We start from the raw sequence: 16414 nt of genomic DNA, 5'->3' as shown, positions 1-16414 counted from the left end.
TTGTATCTCCCTGTTCCTCTCTGTATCTTTCTGTTCCTCCCCCACTCGCACTCTGTCTCTCTCTTTGTTCTCTCTCTCAAAAATAAAAAATAAAGATTAAAAAAATTTTTAAAAACCTTAATTCCATATCCTTTCTGATCTCTTTCACTGATTTTTTTTTTCTAACATGAAATCACTGTAATTACTGGGTTTTTTTAATTTTTTAATTTTTTTTAATGTTTATTTTTGAGACAGAGACAGAGCGCGAGTTGGGGAGGGGCAGAGAGAGAGGGAGACACAGAATCTGAAACAGGCTCCAGGCTCTGAGCTGTCAGCACAGAGCCCGATGCAGGACTCTTATCCACAAACTGTGAGATCATGACCTGAGCCGAAGTCAGACGCTTAACCGACTGAGCCACTTAGGAACCCCTGTTTTTGTTTTTGTTTTTGTTTTTGTTTTTTTAAAGGTTGACTCTTTATTATAAAAAAGTTTTAATTACCAGAGTTCTTATTTCATCCATAGCCTGCTAGGTATTGAGCAGTTGATGGTTTTTTTTTTTTCTAATTTCCTTTTCAGTAAATTTTCGTTTTATCTAATGCCAGAATTCAGATTTCTTTAGTTTATCCAGAAATGTCATTTATAGATGATTAGTCCAAACCTTTGTGCAGTTCAGGAACACAAATTAATTACATCAGATTATTTTGTCTCTTGAGACCCTTCATCTCTCCACTACGTTTTATGCCACTGATTTGTTTTTGTTTTGTTTTGCCTTTTCTATTTACTTTTTTTAATTTTTAAAAATTTACATCCAAGTTAGCATATAGTGCAACAGTGATTTCAAGAGTAGATTCCTTAGTGCCCCTTACCCATTTAGCCCATCCCCCCTCTCACAATCCCTCCAGTAACCCTCTGTTTGTTCTCCATATTTAAGAGTTTCTTATATTTTGCCATCCTCCCTGTTTTTATATTGTTTTTGCTTCTCTTCCCTTGTGTTCATCTGTTCTGTGTCTTAAAGTCCTCGTATGAGTGAAGTCATATGATATTTGTCTTTCTCTGACTAATTTCACTTAGCATGGAACCTACAGTTCCATCCACGTAGTTGCACATGGCAAGATTTCATTCTTTTTGATTGCTGAGTAATACTCCATTGTGTGTGTGTGTGTGTGTGTGTGTGTGTGTGTGTGTGTATGTATATATATATATACACACACACACCACATCTTCTTTATCCATTCATCCATTGATAGACATTTGGGCTCTTTCCATACTTTGGCTATCATTGATAGTGCTGCTATGAACATTGGGGTGCATATGCCCCTGCGAAACAACACACCTGTGTCCCTTGGATAAATATCCAGTAGTACAATTGCTGGGCCATAGGGTCGTTCTATTTTCAATTTTTTGAGGAACCTCCATACTGTTTTCCAGAGTGGCTGCACCAATTTGCATTCCCACCAGCAATGCAAAAAGAGATCCTCTTTCTCTGCATCCTCGCCAACATCTATTGTTGCCTGAGTTGCTAATGTTAGCCATTCTGACACATGTGAGGTGGTATCTCATTGTGGTTTTGATTTGTATTTCCCTGATGATGAGTGATGTGGAGCATTTTTTCACGTGTCGGTTGGCCATCTGGATGTCTTCTCTGGAGAAGTGTCTATTCATGCCTTTTGCCCATTTCTTCACTGGATTATTTGTTTTTTGGGTGTTGAGTTTGATAAATTCTTTATAGATTTTGGATACTAACCCTTTATCCGATATGTCGTTTGCATATATCTTCTCCCATTCTGTCGGTTGCCTTTTAGTTTTGCTGATTGTTTCCTTCACTGTGCAGAAGCTTTTTATCTTGATGAGGTCCCAATAGTTCATTTTTGCTTTTGTTTCCCTTGCCTCCAGAGACATGTTGAGTAAGAAGTTGCTGTGGCCAAGATCAAAGAGGTTTTTGCCTGCTTTCTCCTCGAGGATTTTGATGGCTTCCTGTCTTACATTGAGGTCTTTCATCCATTTTGAGTTTCTTTTTGTGAATGGTGTAAGAAAGTGGTCCAGATTCATTCTTCTGCATGTTGCTGTCCGGTTTTCCCAGCACCACTTGCTGAAGAAACTGTCTTTATTCCATTGAATATTCTTTACTGCTTTGTCAAAGATTAATTGGCCATACATTTGTGGGTCCATTTCTGGGTTCTCTCTTCTGTTCCATTGATCAGTGTCTGTTTTTGTGCCAATACCATACTGTCTTAATGATTACATACAGCTTTGTAATACAGCTTGAAGTCCATATGCCACCGAATTGTTAATGGATTGGGCCAGTTGCCCTGTAGAATATCTCACTTTATAGATTTGTCTGGTTGCTTTCTTGCTGTGTTATTAGCTCTTTTTATTATTTCAAACAATAAAATTACCTGCAGCTTTTTCTAACACACCCTTTTTTATAAAAACGTCATGGTCTTTGTTAGCCACAAAATAAGGGTTAAAACTTTCTTAGCTCAATATATAGTAACCATCAGAATTTGTCATCTCTGCCTGTTCTCCCACTGTTCTTCCAGCCAAACCCATGTCCTGGTCTGAGACACAAATAGAAGTAGGTAGTGATTGGTGCGCCTAGGTGGCTCAGTTGATTGAGCGTCTGACTCTTGGTTTTGGCTCAGGTCATGATCTCTCCGTCATGGGATCAAGCCCCATGTCAGGCTCTGAGTTGGGCATGGAGCCTGCTTGAGATTCTTTCTCTCTCCCTCTGCCTCTTTCCCCAGCTCGTACTTCCCCCCCCCCCAAAATAAAAAAATTAAAAAAAAAAGAAATCAGTAGTGATTAAGAATATAGACTTTGGAACCAGATTGTGTGTATTTAAAAATATTATTATTTTTTTTAATTTTTATTTTTAATGTTTACCTGTTTTTGAGAGATAAAGACAGAGCATGAGCAGGGAAGGGGCAGAGAGAGGGGGAAACAGAATCTGAAGCAGGCTCCAGGCTCTGAGCTGTCAGCACAGAGCCTGACGTGGGACTCAAACTCATGGACCGTGAGATCATGACCTGAACTGAAGTCGGGTGCTTAACTGACTGAGCCACTCAGGTGCCCCTCTATTTAATTTTTTTTAATACTTTTTTTTTTTAATTTTTTTTAATGTTTATTTATTTTTGCGACAGAGAGAGCATGAATGGGGGAGGGTCAGAGAGAGAGGGAGACACAGAATTGGAAGCAGGCTCCAGGATCTGAGCTGTCAGCACAGAGCCTGACGCGGGGCTCGAACTCACGGACTGTGAGATCATGACCTGAGCCGAAGTCGGACGCTTAACCGACTGAGACACCCAGGCGCCCCAATACTTACTTTTTGAGAGAGAGAGAGAGAGAGAGAGAGAGAGAGAGACAGAGTGCGGCGGCAGGGGGAGGGGGAGAGGCAAAGAGAGATACGGAGACACAGAATCCGAAGCAGGCTCCAGGCTCTGAGCTGTCAGCACAGAGCCCGACGCGGGGCTCAAACCCATGAGCTGTGAGATCATGACCTGAGCCGAAGTCAGATGCTCAACTGACTAAGCCACCAAGGTGCCCCCAGACTGTCTGAATTTAAATTCCAGCTTCAGTACTTACTTACTTCATACTTCATACTTTGGACAGTTCGTGCCATTCCATCTGTTAAATGCAGATAATAGTACCAACCTCATAGGGTTGTTGTAAGGATATCAGTTAATATATGTGTCATCTTGAAGTGCCTGAGTGGCTTAGGTTGTTGAGTGTCTGATTCTCGATTTCAGTTCAGGTCATGATCCCAGAGTTGAGGGACTGAGTCCTGCATCGGGCTCTGTGCTAAGCATGGAACCTACTTAATATTCTCTATTTCTCTCCCTCTGCCCCTGTCTCCTGCTCACACTCACTCTCTCTAAAAATAAATTAAGTAAATATTTGTATCATCTTTAAAAATGTCTAGCACATAGAAAACGCTTCCTGCCTACAAAAATACAACTTCCTCATCAGACATTTAACATATATTATTTAAGCACCTGCCACACACTCTATTAGTCATTGAGGACTTAGCAATAAACAAGACAGAATTCCAGCCTTTGGGGAGCTTATACTCTAGTGGAAATTGCAGAGAAGTACACTACAATGTGATAAATGCATGACAGGTATGGGTTCAGGATGTACTAAAGGCCTTATCTTACGGAGTCAGGGGAAGCTTCATGGAAGATGTCATATGTAAGCTGAGAGTTGAAGGAGGGAAAGGAATTAACCTGTTGAAATGGGTGGTAAGGCAAGGGTAGGAGGTGGGGCTTGATGATGAGAACAAATTGTAGGTCAGTAAACTGCACCTTTAAGGTCAGTAAACTGCACCTAAAGAAATCAAGTAAGCAAGAACTCTGTGCGGAGGGTTTGGAAAGCATTCAGGATTGGTCTTCTCAAATCCCACTGCCTTTAGGCATCTTCTCAGGCTACCTCAGCCAATTTTTCTCACTCTTCTGACTTTCAATAGTGATTTGACTATAGAGTGTAGGTTTTACATTGAGAAGAAATTGCACTAAAATAGTTTGGGGAGGTTTGTTTGGGGAAGAAGTAGAGATAAGATGGGGGGAGACCAGAATCTGTCATGAATTAAATTTAAAATTTTGAACTTTTTCCCATGGATGAGTAGAAAACACAAGATATTTAGGATGGGTTCTCCTAGAAAAGGAAAATTCAGAGAGAGAGATTGAGCGCATGTGCAAGGTTTCTGGGAACTGTGAGTTCTTCCTTAAAGATAGAACTTTGAAGGGGAAGAGATGAGACTGAAAGAGAAGGTAAGATCCAGATCATAAATGAAGACCACGGTGTTTAGGCATTTTCCAGTGAGCAGTTGGAAGTCGTTGACACATTCGATATGGGAAACAATTAGATAATGAGAAGCAAATTTAGCAATTGAGAGAGTGAACTTGAGGGGACTTAGAGGCAAGGTACCAGTTAGGAGGGTACTGCAGTAGTAGTCCAGGTAAAAGGTGATGAAGCCAGCAAAGAGCAACAGGAAGAAGAGAAGGAAAAGAGGGGAAAGCTTTGACAAATATTACTGGAGTAAAAATTGGCTGGACTTGGAGACTTATCAAATATGGTGAGGGTCTCCTATGGAGTAGGAAGAGTCCAAAAATGTTGCTAAAATTCTGGCTAAATACAAGAGCAGTACCAGAAGAGGAGGAAGATTAGTAATAAAATATTGAAAAATCAAGCTCAAGGTGCCTCTGAGACATGGACGTGGGTGTGTGCATTGACTGATAAAGGGAAATCCAGGGTTGGTATCTATGGACATGGGAGTCATTGATGCATAAGTGGTGGGAGTTAAAGTGGTACAAGTGGATGGTTTTGCAGGTAGCATTCCATTTTCTGTGTGCTAAGCACTGTCCTGAATGCTTTACATACATTGTTCCATTTAATTCTTTTTTTTTTTATTTTTGAGAGAGAGAGAGAGAGAGAGAGAGAGAGACAGAGCATCAATCAGGGAGAGGCAGAGAGAGACAGAGACACCGGATCCAAAGCAGGCTCCAGGCTCTGAGCTGTCAGCACAGAGCCCGACACAGGGCTTGAACTCAACCATGAGATCATGACCTGATCCAAAGTCGGATGCTCAACCAACTGAGCCACCCAGGCGCCCCTTCATTTAATTCTTATAACAACTCTATGAAGTTGTCATTTTACAAAGAAAAAGAAAGTGTAATATAGGAGAGTTAAGTAGTATAAAAAACCCCAAGGCTGATAAGCGACAAAGTCAGGAATGGAGCAAACTATCTGACTTAAAACCTGAAATCTTAAACATCGTGCCATGGGTGAATTGAGAAGAGTGCTCAGGAGAGAACCCTGGGGAGCTTCAACATTTAAAGGAGGATGGTCATGGATGGAGCAGTCTATCTGCACATATATGTAGATATTTGCATATATGGAGAAGGAACCAGAGAGGTAGGAAAACCAGGAAGGTGGCTGTGACAGAAATGGAAAGAGGAATTACCATAACATTACCATAACATTGTGCCAGAAGCCACAATGAAGTAACATTTTAAATTTTTTCATTGGGTTTAATAATTTGGAATTTACTGGTAACCTTGGTAATTGCTGTTTGGTGGCAACATAAATGAAATAGCATAATTTGTGTAAAATTCTTAAGCATAGTAGATTGCATATTTTAAGCACAGCAAAAAAAAAAAAAGTCTCTCGTATAGTTACAGGAGTTAAAGTGGAGACAGTGAGGACTCTTTTAGATACCTGAATCTAAAAGATCTTAACTGACTCAGGTAAGTTGATTTGGTTGGGTTTAAATATGGATACATTTTTTTGAGAAAACAGAATTTCCATCCAATGACTTCTGCTTTCTCTGTAGAGTAGCGTATAAACTTATCTGTTGAGAGTGAGAAGGAATGTGGTGAAACAGGGGGCTTGAGAAGAGTGGTAAAAATTTGAAATCACTCTTACAGCAGATGAAAGAGGATGCTGATTAAGAACATGTGGAAGGGGGGGCACCTGGGTGGTTTAGTCGGTTAAGTGCCCGACTTTGGCTCAGGTCATGATCTCACTGTTCTTGAGTTCGAGCCCCATGTTGGGCTTTGTGCTGACAGCTCAGAGCCTGGAGCGTCTTCAGATTCTGTGTCTCCCTTTATTTATGTCTGTTCCTCCCCTGCTCATACTCTCAATCTCAAAAATAAAGATTACCAAAAAAAAAAAAAAAGAACATGTGGGAGCACTGTAGCATTGTAGTGGCAAGGGCCCAGTTGAAGGAGACTAGATTTATATGGTTTCAGTCCTCCTGGTGGTATGATTTTTCTCCAGCACAATCCAGGAGCAGAAATAAAGGTGCAGTAAAGGGATTTAGATTGATCCAGATTTAGGATTTTGTTGAATGCATGTGATGGAAAGGCTAGATTAGGGAAGAAAAGGAAAAGAAAATGAATGTTTTTTTATTTTTTTTATTTTTTTTAACGTTTATTTATTTTTGAGACAGAGAGAGACAGAGCATGAACGGGGGAGGGTCAGAGAGAGAGGGAGACACAGAATCTGAAACAGGCTCCAGGCTCTGAGCAGTCAGCACAGAGCCCGACGCGGGGCTCGAACTCACGGACCGCGAGATCGTGACCTGAGCCGAAGTCGGCCGCTTAACCGACTGAGCCACCCAGGTGCCCCGAAAATGAACATTTTAATAAAAGAATGGTTTAAATAATAGATCAAAGACTGTGGAATTGATAGAGAAAAAATTGAGTAAAAAAAAGTGACTAAAGTTAGAGAAAATATAGAACTTAGATCTTGATGAACAGATAGAAGGGGAGTGGGAGGCTATGGTCAGAAAAGGGGATTTTAAAATGCACAGAAGAGTGGTTCTTGGAGGTCACTGAATTTAAGATAAGATATTGAGAGACTAGAAAATGTGATGGATCATCCAAAAGGATATTAAACTTGTCTAGGATATAATGAAACTTGGGGTGGTTTTGCTTGAGGTTCTAGAAGGCAGATTGATTTGGCCTTTGAAAAACTTAATCTAGGTGTGTGGTCAAATTACTTGTCCTAGGACCTAGTGCTGTAAGTAGCAGATAGCAGGATTTAGGTGTATGAGTAGTATGTGGACTAGTTGATTAAAAAAAAAAAAAGAGTCTATCTACAATAATAATGTAGAGGAGGTTAAGCAGTTTGCCTAAGGTCACATTCCGGGTGGTTCTAAAGCCCATACTCTTTCCATTAACCCTGGTGTATTTGCAGTAAGCTGAGCTTCCGGAGAACAATTTCATTTTAGCTTCTCCAGAGATAATGAGGTTTTTAGTGCCAAACATCTACAAAGTGAAATGGAAATCTACCCAAGGAGCACCTTGAACAGAAAATTGACCTGAAGTAGTCAAGGTTTTTAGGTACCAGTTTCAATAAATTGATCCATTAGTTCATTTTTCTGTTTATCTGTTATATACCCATATAATAGTTACACAGTTTACACACTGTATTTAGAATAATTGAACTAAGTGTAATTTGACTCATTTGGTTTAATTTATTGTCTTTTGTCATTTCTAGCTGCCTATCCCCACCGTTTGAATCTCTTCTACCTTGCTAATGATGTCATCCAGAACTGCAAAAGGAAAAACGCAATCATTTTCCGTGAATCATTTGCTGATGTCCTTCCTGAAGCAGCTGCTCTAGTGAAGTAAGTAAATTCTTACTGCTTTTTGGGATCTAAGCTTAGAAAATTACGAATTTTCGTTCGCCTTTTTACCTGTTAGTAAGAATTGTTAATAATTCTACATGCTTAAAGACCGAAGGATATTTTGCTCAAATTGTTCATATAACTTTCCCACTAATACACATATTTTTCTTTTAAACATTCTTTCTTCTCTCTCTCTTTTTTTTTTTTTTTTAATGTTTTTATTTATTTTTGAGAGAGAGAGAACAAGTTGGAGAGGGGCATAGAGAGAGGGAGACAGAGGATCTGAAGTAGGCTCTCCACCAACAGCTAAGAGCCTGATGCAGGGCTTAAACTTTCGAACCCTGAGATCTTGACCTGAGCCGAAGCCAGACACTTAACCAACTGAGCCATCTAGGTGCCCTTCTTTCTTCCCTTTTTGAAAGCTTGTTTGTTACTTACTCTCTCCCTCTTTACTACCTTGACCATATATATCTCTTGGTCATATTCTTTGGTTGGGAGTACTTTCCAACTGTTTCTTCTGTTTCCATATTCTTTTACACATTTCCTTTCTTCTTTCAGTCTTTTTGAAATCTTGCACCCTCTATGACATCTGTGTAATTAAAGAGAGATGGAAATATTTATTCCCAACCTCATATTGATTTATTCCATCCTTAGTGAAATTGTATGCAGTGTTTCCCAAAGTATGGAATACTTAACATTTGATCTTACTTTTACTCTGTATTAATAGTGTTTTCCTGGTGTTTCACCCATATTTGCAAGTTGTTTATTTGGTTTAAGAGGCATACACACCCAACTGGAGGGTAAACAATTATATGGAACAATCAAAATAGTTAAATATTAACTCAAATTATATATTGACTAGCATAGTATTATATACTTGTATAAATAATGTGACTATTGCATATTACCGATCCATTTGTTAGTATTAACCCATTAAAAACAGAACGATCCCTTTTCCTTCCTTTGGATTATTAAGTTGAGGTGTTTATTTTGGTCCTACTTGAATGTGCTATGTAATACAGGTTTATACCCACGTCAGAGTACATAAAATAGAGGTGCCTGGCTGGCTCAGTCAGTAGAGTGTGTGATTCTTGATCTCCCACAGTTTGTGTGAAAATAGGTTATAAATTCAAAATTGTTATGCAAATATTATTTGCAACTCACGGTGACTAACTTTTCAGGGAAGCATATTGAATTTTATTATTTCTTTTTACAAAATGAGAAAACTGAAGCCCAGTGCAGTTAAGAAATTGCCCAAAAGTAAAATGTCAATTTAGTAAAAGAGGTGAGAATAGAATTGAGATTTTTTTCTGACTCTGAGTCCCCTATTTCTTTTTTTGTTGTTAATTTTCTTTTTTTTAATTTACATCCAAATTAGTTAGCATATAGTGCAACAATGATTTCAGGAGTAGATTCCTTGATGCCCCTTACCCATTTAGCCCATCCCCCCTCCCACACTCCCTCCAGTAACCCTGTGTTCTCCATATTTATGAGTCTCTTATGCTTTGTCCCCCTTCCTGTTTTTATATTAATTTTGCTTCCCTTCCCTTATGTTCATTTGTTTTGTCTCTTAAAGTCCTCATATGAGTGAAGTCATATGATACGTGTCTTTCTCTGACTATTTTCTCTTAGCATGATAACCTCCAGTTCCATCCACGTAGTTGCACAGGCAAGATTTCATTCTTTTTGATTGCTGAGTAATACTCCATTGTATATATATACCACATCTTCTTAGCCTAAACATCCATCGACGGATGAATGGATGTTTAGGCTCTTTCCACACTTGGGCTATTGTTGATAGCACTGCTATAAACATTGGGCTGCATGTGCCCCTTCGAAACAACACACCTGTATCCCTTGGATAAATACCTAATAGTGTAATTGCTGGGTCATAGGGTAGTTCTATTTTTAATTTTTTGAGGAAGTTCCATACTGTTTTCCAGAGTGGCTGCACCAGCTTGCATTCCCACCAGCAATGCAAAAGAGATCCTCTTTCTCTGCCTCCTCACCCACATCTGTTGTTGCCTGAGTTGTTAATGTTAGCCATTCTGACTGGTGTGAGGTGGTATCTCATTGTGGTTTTGATTTGTATTTCCCTGATGATGAGTGATGTTGAGCATTTTTTCACGTGTCAGTTGGCCATCGGATGTCTTCTTCAGAGAAGTGTCTATTCATGTCTTTTGCCCATTTCTTCACTGGATTATTTGTTTTTGTTGTTGTTAATTTTTTTAATATTATTTATTTTTGAGACTGAGATAGAGTGTGAGTGGGGGGAGGGCAGAGAGAGAGGGAGACACAGAATCCGAAGCAGGCTCCAGGCTCTGAGCTGTCAGCACAGAGCCCGATATGAGGCTCAAACTCATGAACCGCAAGATCATGACCTGGACTAAAGCTGGACACTTAATAGACTAAGCCACCCAGACACCCAGCCACCTGTTACTTCTATTTTACGGTATAGTCCGCCTAAACTTAACTTACATTTTTTCATTTTTTTAAGTGATTATTTGAGAGAGAGAGAGAAAGAGCACCAGCAGGGGAGGGGGCAGGGCAGAGAGAATCCCAAGCAGGCTCCATACTGTCGGCATGAGCCCCACAGGGGGCTTGATCTCACAAACTGTGAGATCACAACCTGAGATCAAGAGTCAGATGCTTAACCAGCACCCAGGCGCCCCTTTTTTTCATTTTTTTAAAATGTCTTACTTACAGTTTTTCATCTTATAATGGCCCCTTAGTAATTTAAATTCTTGTCTCTACATTTCTTAGTTACCAGAGGCTGATTATTTTCCTATTTCTCCCTCCTTTTCTCTCTGCCTTTAAATTTCCCATTATCATCTCTATTTGATGTATTTATATTATTATGATATTCTTCTAACTACTTTCTCAGTGTCTGATATCCTTTTCATTCACTTCAGGCTATGATGATTTAACACTATAGGCTCTGGAACCAGTGTACATGGGTTTGAATCCTGGTTCTGCCACCTTCCAGCTATATAACTTTAGGCAATATAAATTAGCCTCAATTTAAGGGAGGTGGGAAGGGGGTAAGCTAAATGGGTATTAAGGAGGGTACTTGTGGTGAGCACTGGGTGTTGTATGTAAGTGAATGAATCACAAAACTCTACTACTGAAACCAATATTATACTAAATGTTAACTAACTGGAATTTATTTTTAATTTTTTTTTTTCAACGTTTATTTATTTTTGGGACAGAGAGAGACAGAGCATGAACGGGGGAGGGACAGAGAGAGAGGGAGACACAGAATCGGAAACAGGCTCCAGGCTCTGAGCCATCAGCCCAGAGCCTGACGCGGGGCTCGAACTCATGGACCGTGAGATCGTGACCTGGCTAAAGTCGGACGCTTAACCGACTGCGCCACCCAGGCGCCCCAACTAACTGGAATTTAAATAAAAACTTGAAAAAGAAAAGTAAATAAAACTAGTGGGTGTCCACATCAAACCCATAAAAAAAATAAATTAGCATCAGTTTTTTTATCTGTATATTCTTATCTGTATAAATCTGCCAATAATAGTACCCACCCCATAGAGTGTGGGAACTAAATGAGTTAATATTATATAGAGAGAGTGCTTAGAAAAGCCACTGGCATATAATGAACACTTAATAAGTGTTAGTTGCTGCTGTGATGTTGAGGTTGACAATAACGATTACTCCTGTGATTATTATTAACAAATTAATGTTACCAAATCACTGTTGTGACCCTTCTTTTAAAAATATTTTTACATTAGTATATAATTTAACACATTCCTTTCCATGTTTGTTATTCTTTGACTCTCAAACCAATTATATAATATAATTAGAGGCAAAAAGTATTATCTTCATTTTGCAGATGAGAATACTGATAATAAATGATACAAAACTACTTTAAGATAGGAAATTGGGGACACCTGGGTGGCTCTGTTCTTGGGGCACCTGGGTGGCTCAGTCGCTTGAGCATATGACTCTTGATCTTGGGGTCATGAGTTTGAGCCCCATGTGGGGTGTAGAGTAAATACTTAAATAAATAAAACTTTGAAAAAAGAATGTAGAAGGTGGGTATGATTACAGATGTTCCAGACCATAAAAGAATAATAGGAACGGCTTTATTCCAGTGAATTTGGAAATTTAGACAGTATGGTTAAGTTCATCAAAAATACAAGTAACTAAAATGGCTCAAAGAAAAAATTGAGGACTTAATAATCCTATAACCACCGAATAAATTCGATCAGCAGTCAGAAATCTTTCCATAAGAACATCCCCCTGTTTTGCAATGGGTTTGCCACCCGAACACAAGTGTCATGAAAACCACCGCTAAAGCCAAGCCAGAATGGTAAAGGAGAGGATTTATATCAACACTGGTTGTTGTTGGAAAACAAGTCTGCCACTGCTGGCCACTTGATCACAAATGTGATGGGATGAAAAATAAGAGAAAGCAGCTGCTTTTATGGGAATGGGCTCCTTCAAGTACTCCTGGATCTTCGATAAATTGAAAGCTGAATGTGACCATGGCATCACCATTGATACCTCCCTGTGAAAATTAAAGACAGCAAGTCTTATGTGACCCTCAGTATGCTCCAGGACACAGACTTTATAGAAAACACGATTACAGGTACATCTCAGGCTGTGCTGTCCTGATTGTTGCTGCTGGTGTTTGGTGAATTTGAAGAAAGTAACTCCAAGAATGGTCAGACCTATGAGCATGCCCTTTTGGCTTACACATGGGGTATGAAACAACTATTTGTTGGTATTAATAAAATGGATTCTATCAAGCCGTCCCACAGAAGAAATATAAGGAAATCATTAAGGAAGTCAGCACCTAACATTAAGAAAATTGGTGGGGTGCCTGGGTGGCTCGGTCAGTTAAGTGTCCAGCTTCAATCCAGGTTATGATCTCGTGGTTCATGGGTTTGAGTCCCACATCGGGCTCTGTGCTGGCAGCTTGGAGCCTGGAGCCTGCTTCAGATTGTGTCTCCCTCTCTCTCTCTCTCTCTCTCTGCTTCTACCCGTCTCGTGCTCTGTCTCTGTCTCTCAAAAATAAATGTTAAAAAAAATTTTTTTAAGAAAATTGGCCATGCCCCTGTATGAATATTTTATAGCAGTTCTGTAACTCATTTTCAGTAGCTGTGTTAATGTGTTTGTGATTGCATTTTTTGGTGTGTTTTTTTTTGGTGTGGGGTTTTTTGTTTTTGTTTTTTTTGGTGATTGCATATTTTGGCATGAGATGATACTACTTTATCAGAAGCTAATGAGAACAGATTAAATATGGCTTTAATATATACATAATTTTTGCATCAGGTGAAGGCACTAATGATTTCACCATACGCTGTGAAAAATATTTTCAGTAATGTAGATGAAGAAAAATGGTGAAATAATTGAATAGTAAGTATTATAGGCTTGATAAAATGAAAACAATTTATATGTTATCATGCTTGCATTGCAATTTGTAATTTGTTGTTAAAAGAGAGAGTGCAAGCAGGGGAGAGATAAGAGAGAAGAAGACAGAGAATCCAAACCAGGCTCTGCACTATCAGCACAGAGCCCCACATGGGGCTCAAACCCAAGAACTCTTGAGATCATGACCTGAGCCGAAATCAAGAGTAAGAAGCCTAATTGACTGAGCCACCCACCCAGGTTCCCATGGTATTTGCTTTATACTTACTTTGTAAATCTAATTTGTAGTTGTTAAAGAATTATAGAATGTAACCAATGGGATCATAAAACTGTAAAAAGATATATGGAGACTTTGCCATTAGCTTCATAGGAAATCCAAGGGCTAAAAAGGATTTAGCAGGGTTGCTGGGTACAAATCAACATCTAGGAATCAATAGGTTATTTCAATATGTCAGAAATAACCAACCAAAAAATATAGAAAAACATTCATAACAGTAACAAAAGTTATAAAGCCATATTTGGTATCTAGAATAAAAGGGTGTTAAGACTTCTCTGGAGAAAATTATAAACTGTTACAAAAGGTAATAGCATGTAAGTATAGTACACTTTAATAAAAATCCCAATAGGACATTTAAAGAAACTTGTTATGCTGATTCTAAAGTTCATATAGAAGAGTCAATGTCTAGGGGCGCCTGGGTGGCGCAGTCGGTTAAGCGTCCGACTTCAGCCAGGTCACGATCTCGCGGTCCGTGAGTTCGAGCCCCGCGTCAGGCTCTGTGCTGACGGCTCGGAGCCTGGAGCCTGTTTCCGATTCTGTGTCTCCCTCTCTCTCTGCCCCTCCCCCGTTCATGCTCTGTCTCTCTCTGTCCCAAAAATAAATAAAACGTTGAAAAAAAAAAATTTTTAAAAAAAAAAAAAAAAAGAAGAGTCAATGTCTAGAAGTAGCCAAGACTGTTGGTTAGCAGTGAGTAGGACTTAACTTACGAAACATCAAGATTTATTATTTGACTATAGTAATTATAAATGAATGTAGTATCAGTGTAAGGATAGATTTAAGGAACAAAACAGAAAGCCCAGAAATGGAACTATACATGTGTGGGAGAAGTTGTAATAGTAGAAGTGCATTACAGATCATTGGGGGAAAAATGAACTCTTCAATAAGTGAGTTTGGAACGTAGGCTTTCCGTGCAGAAAAAATAAAATTAAATATTAAATGTTTTTCTATACCTTACACACAAATATATTCCAAATAAATTGCCTTAGTGTATAAAACAAAACTTTTAAAATGTTAGAAATATGGGCACCTGGGTGGCTCAGTTGGTTAAGCATCTGACTTGAATTTAGGTCATGATCCCACAGTTCATGAGTTTGAGCCCCACCATAGGCTCTCTGCTATAGATCCTCTTTCCCCCTCTCTTGCTGCCCCTCCCCTACTTGCTCCCACTCTCTTCTCTCTCTCTCTCTCTCTCTCAAAAATAAATAAACATTAAAAAAAATTTATAATTAGAAAAATGTTAGAAACAAATCTACTTTTATGATTCTAATGGTTAAAAAGCTCTTATAAAGACACAAAGAACTGATAATAAAATATTTATGAATTTAATTACATCAGCATTAGAGTTCTGCATTATATAAGACACTATAAAATTAATGACAAGTGACACACTAGGGAAAATATTTGTTATAGGCAAATAAAAAAGATAAGATAAAAAGTAAAAAAGATTTTAGAGGTAAAATCTATCTTCATCTAATTTCTAAACTCCAAGGTTTTTGATTAAATACTGATTATTTCCTTAAGTTGACTTATTATTTAGTCTTCCATTCAGTCAGTTAGCAAATATTCACTAAGCACCTGACACATGAAATCCCAGAAATAAGATATTGATCAAAAATACTCCCCTGAGTGAGGTACAAGATTGTGCTGTTTAGCTCTGTTTATTTTGACTGTGATTCCTGGGCACCTCCTCCTGTACTCTTTTTCTTTTTTTTTAAGTGTATTTATTCTGAAAGAACGTGAGTGGGGGAGGGGCAGAGAGAGAGCGGAAGAGAGAGACAACTCCAGGCAGTCTCCACACTGCCAGTGCAGAGCCCCACATAGGGCCTGAATCCACAAAATCGCAAGACCATGACCTGAGCCGAAACCAAGAATCTGAAACCCAACTGACTGAGCCACCTAGGCACCCCATCCTTCTGTACTCTTCATCAACTTTATGCTTTGAAATAATTTGCCAATACTTCGCTGTTTTAAAGTCAGAAATGGGGGGTGCTAGCAAAGGAAGCATCTGTTGGATATCTTAGCAATTCTATAAGGTCAGCTTGTTGTTTGTTACTTATAAGTCAAACAACACAGTTTATAATTAATTTCTTGTGTTGTATGTGGTAATAATTGTACATTCTGTAGAAATTGAGATTGTGATCAGTAATGGCTAAAATAGAGGCCTAGAATAACAAGGTAAATAAAACTGCCATTCTGGGTTTTGTTTCGGTTTTATTTTCACAGAATTCCTAAATATGAGAGAGGGATGGTTGAATTGTAGAAGTTTGAGAGTTCTGTGTTTGTATAAATAATGAACAAATTTAGGAATTTTAGAGCCAACAAATTATTAAAAATCACTTTTACAAATGAAGAAACCTAGAGATACCTGCTGGCTCAGTTGGTGGAGCATGGGACTCTTGGTCTCAGGGTTAAGTTCAAGCCCTATGTCAGGTATAGAGATTACTTTAAAAATAAAATCTTTTAGAAAGTTTTTTGTTGTTGTTAATTTTTAATTTTCTTTAGAGAGAGAGAGAGAAAGTGGGGAGGGGCAGAAGATGAGAGAGAGAGAGGGAGAGAGAGAGAGAGAGAGAGAGAGAGAGAGAGAGAGAATATGAATCCCAAGCAGGCTCCATGCTCAGCACAGAGCCCCATGCGGGACTTGATC

The 16414-nt window shown here is 38.8% G+C and overlaps 1 protein-coding gene across 7 annotated transcripts in view; it reads left to right on the top strand.

Annotated features, from left to right (window-relative positions):
- Window positions 1-16414, top strand: part of RPRD2 (regulation of nuclear pre-mRNA domain containing 2) — a 96525-nt gene that overhangs the window by 41907 nt on the left and 38204 nt on the right. For all 7 annotated transcript variants that reach the window (XM_060622557.3, XM_078451465.2, XM_060622554.3 and 4 more), the window contains exon 2: window positions 7979-8108. In XM_060622557.3, the coding sequence (XP_060478540.1) occupies window positions 7979-8108 (130 nt within the window). The remainder of the gene's footprint in view (window positions 1-7978; window positions 8109-16414) is intronic.

This window comes from Panthera onca, chromosome C1 (assembly GCF_046562875.1).
Source record: "Panthera onca isolate mPanOnc1 chromosome C1, mPanOnc1 haplotype 2, whole genome shotgun sequence".
Classification (NCBI taxonomy): Eukaryota; Metazoa; Chordata; class Mammalia; order Carnivora; family Felidae; genus Panthera; species Panthera onca.
The sequence above is the reverse complement of the archived record's forward strand: the minus strand, read 5'-3'. Positions and strand labels throughout refer to the sequence as shown.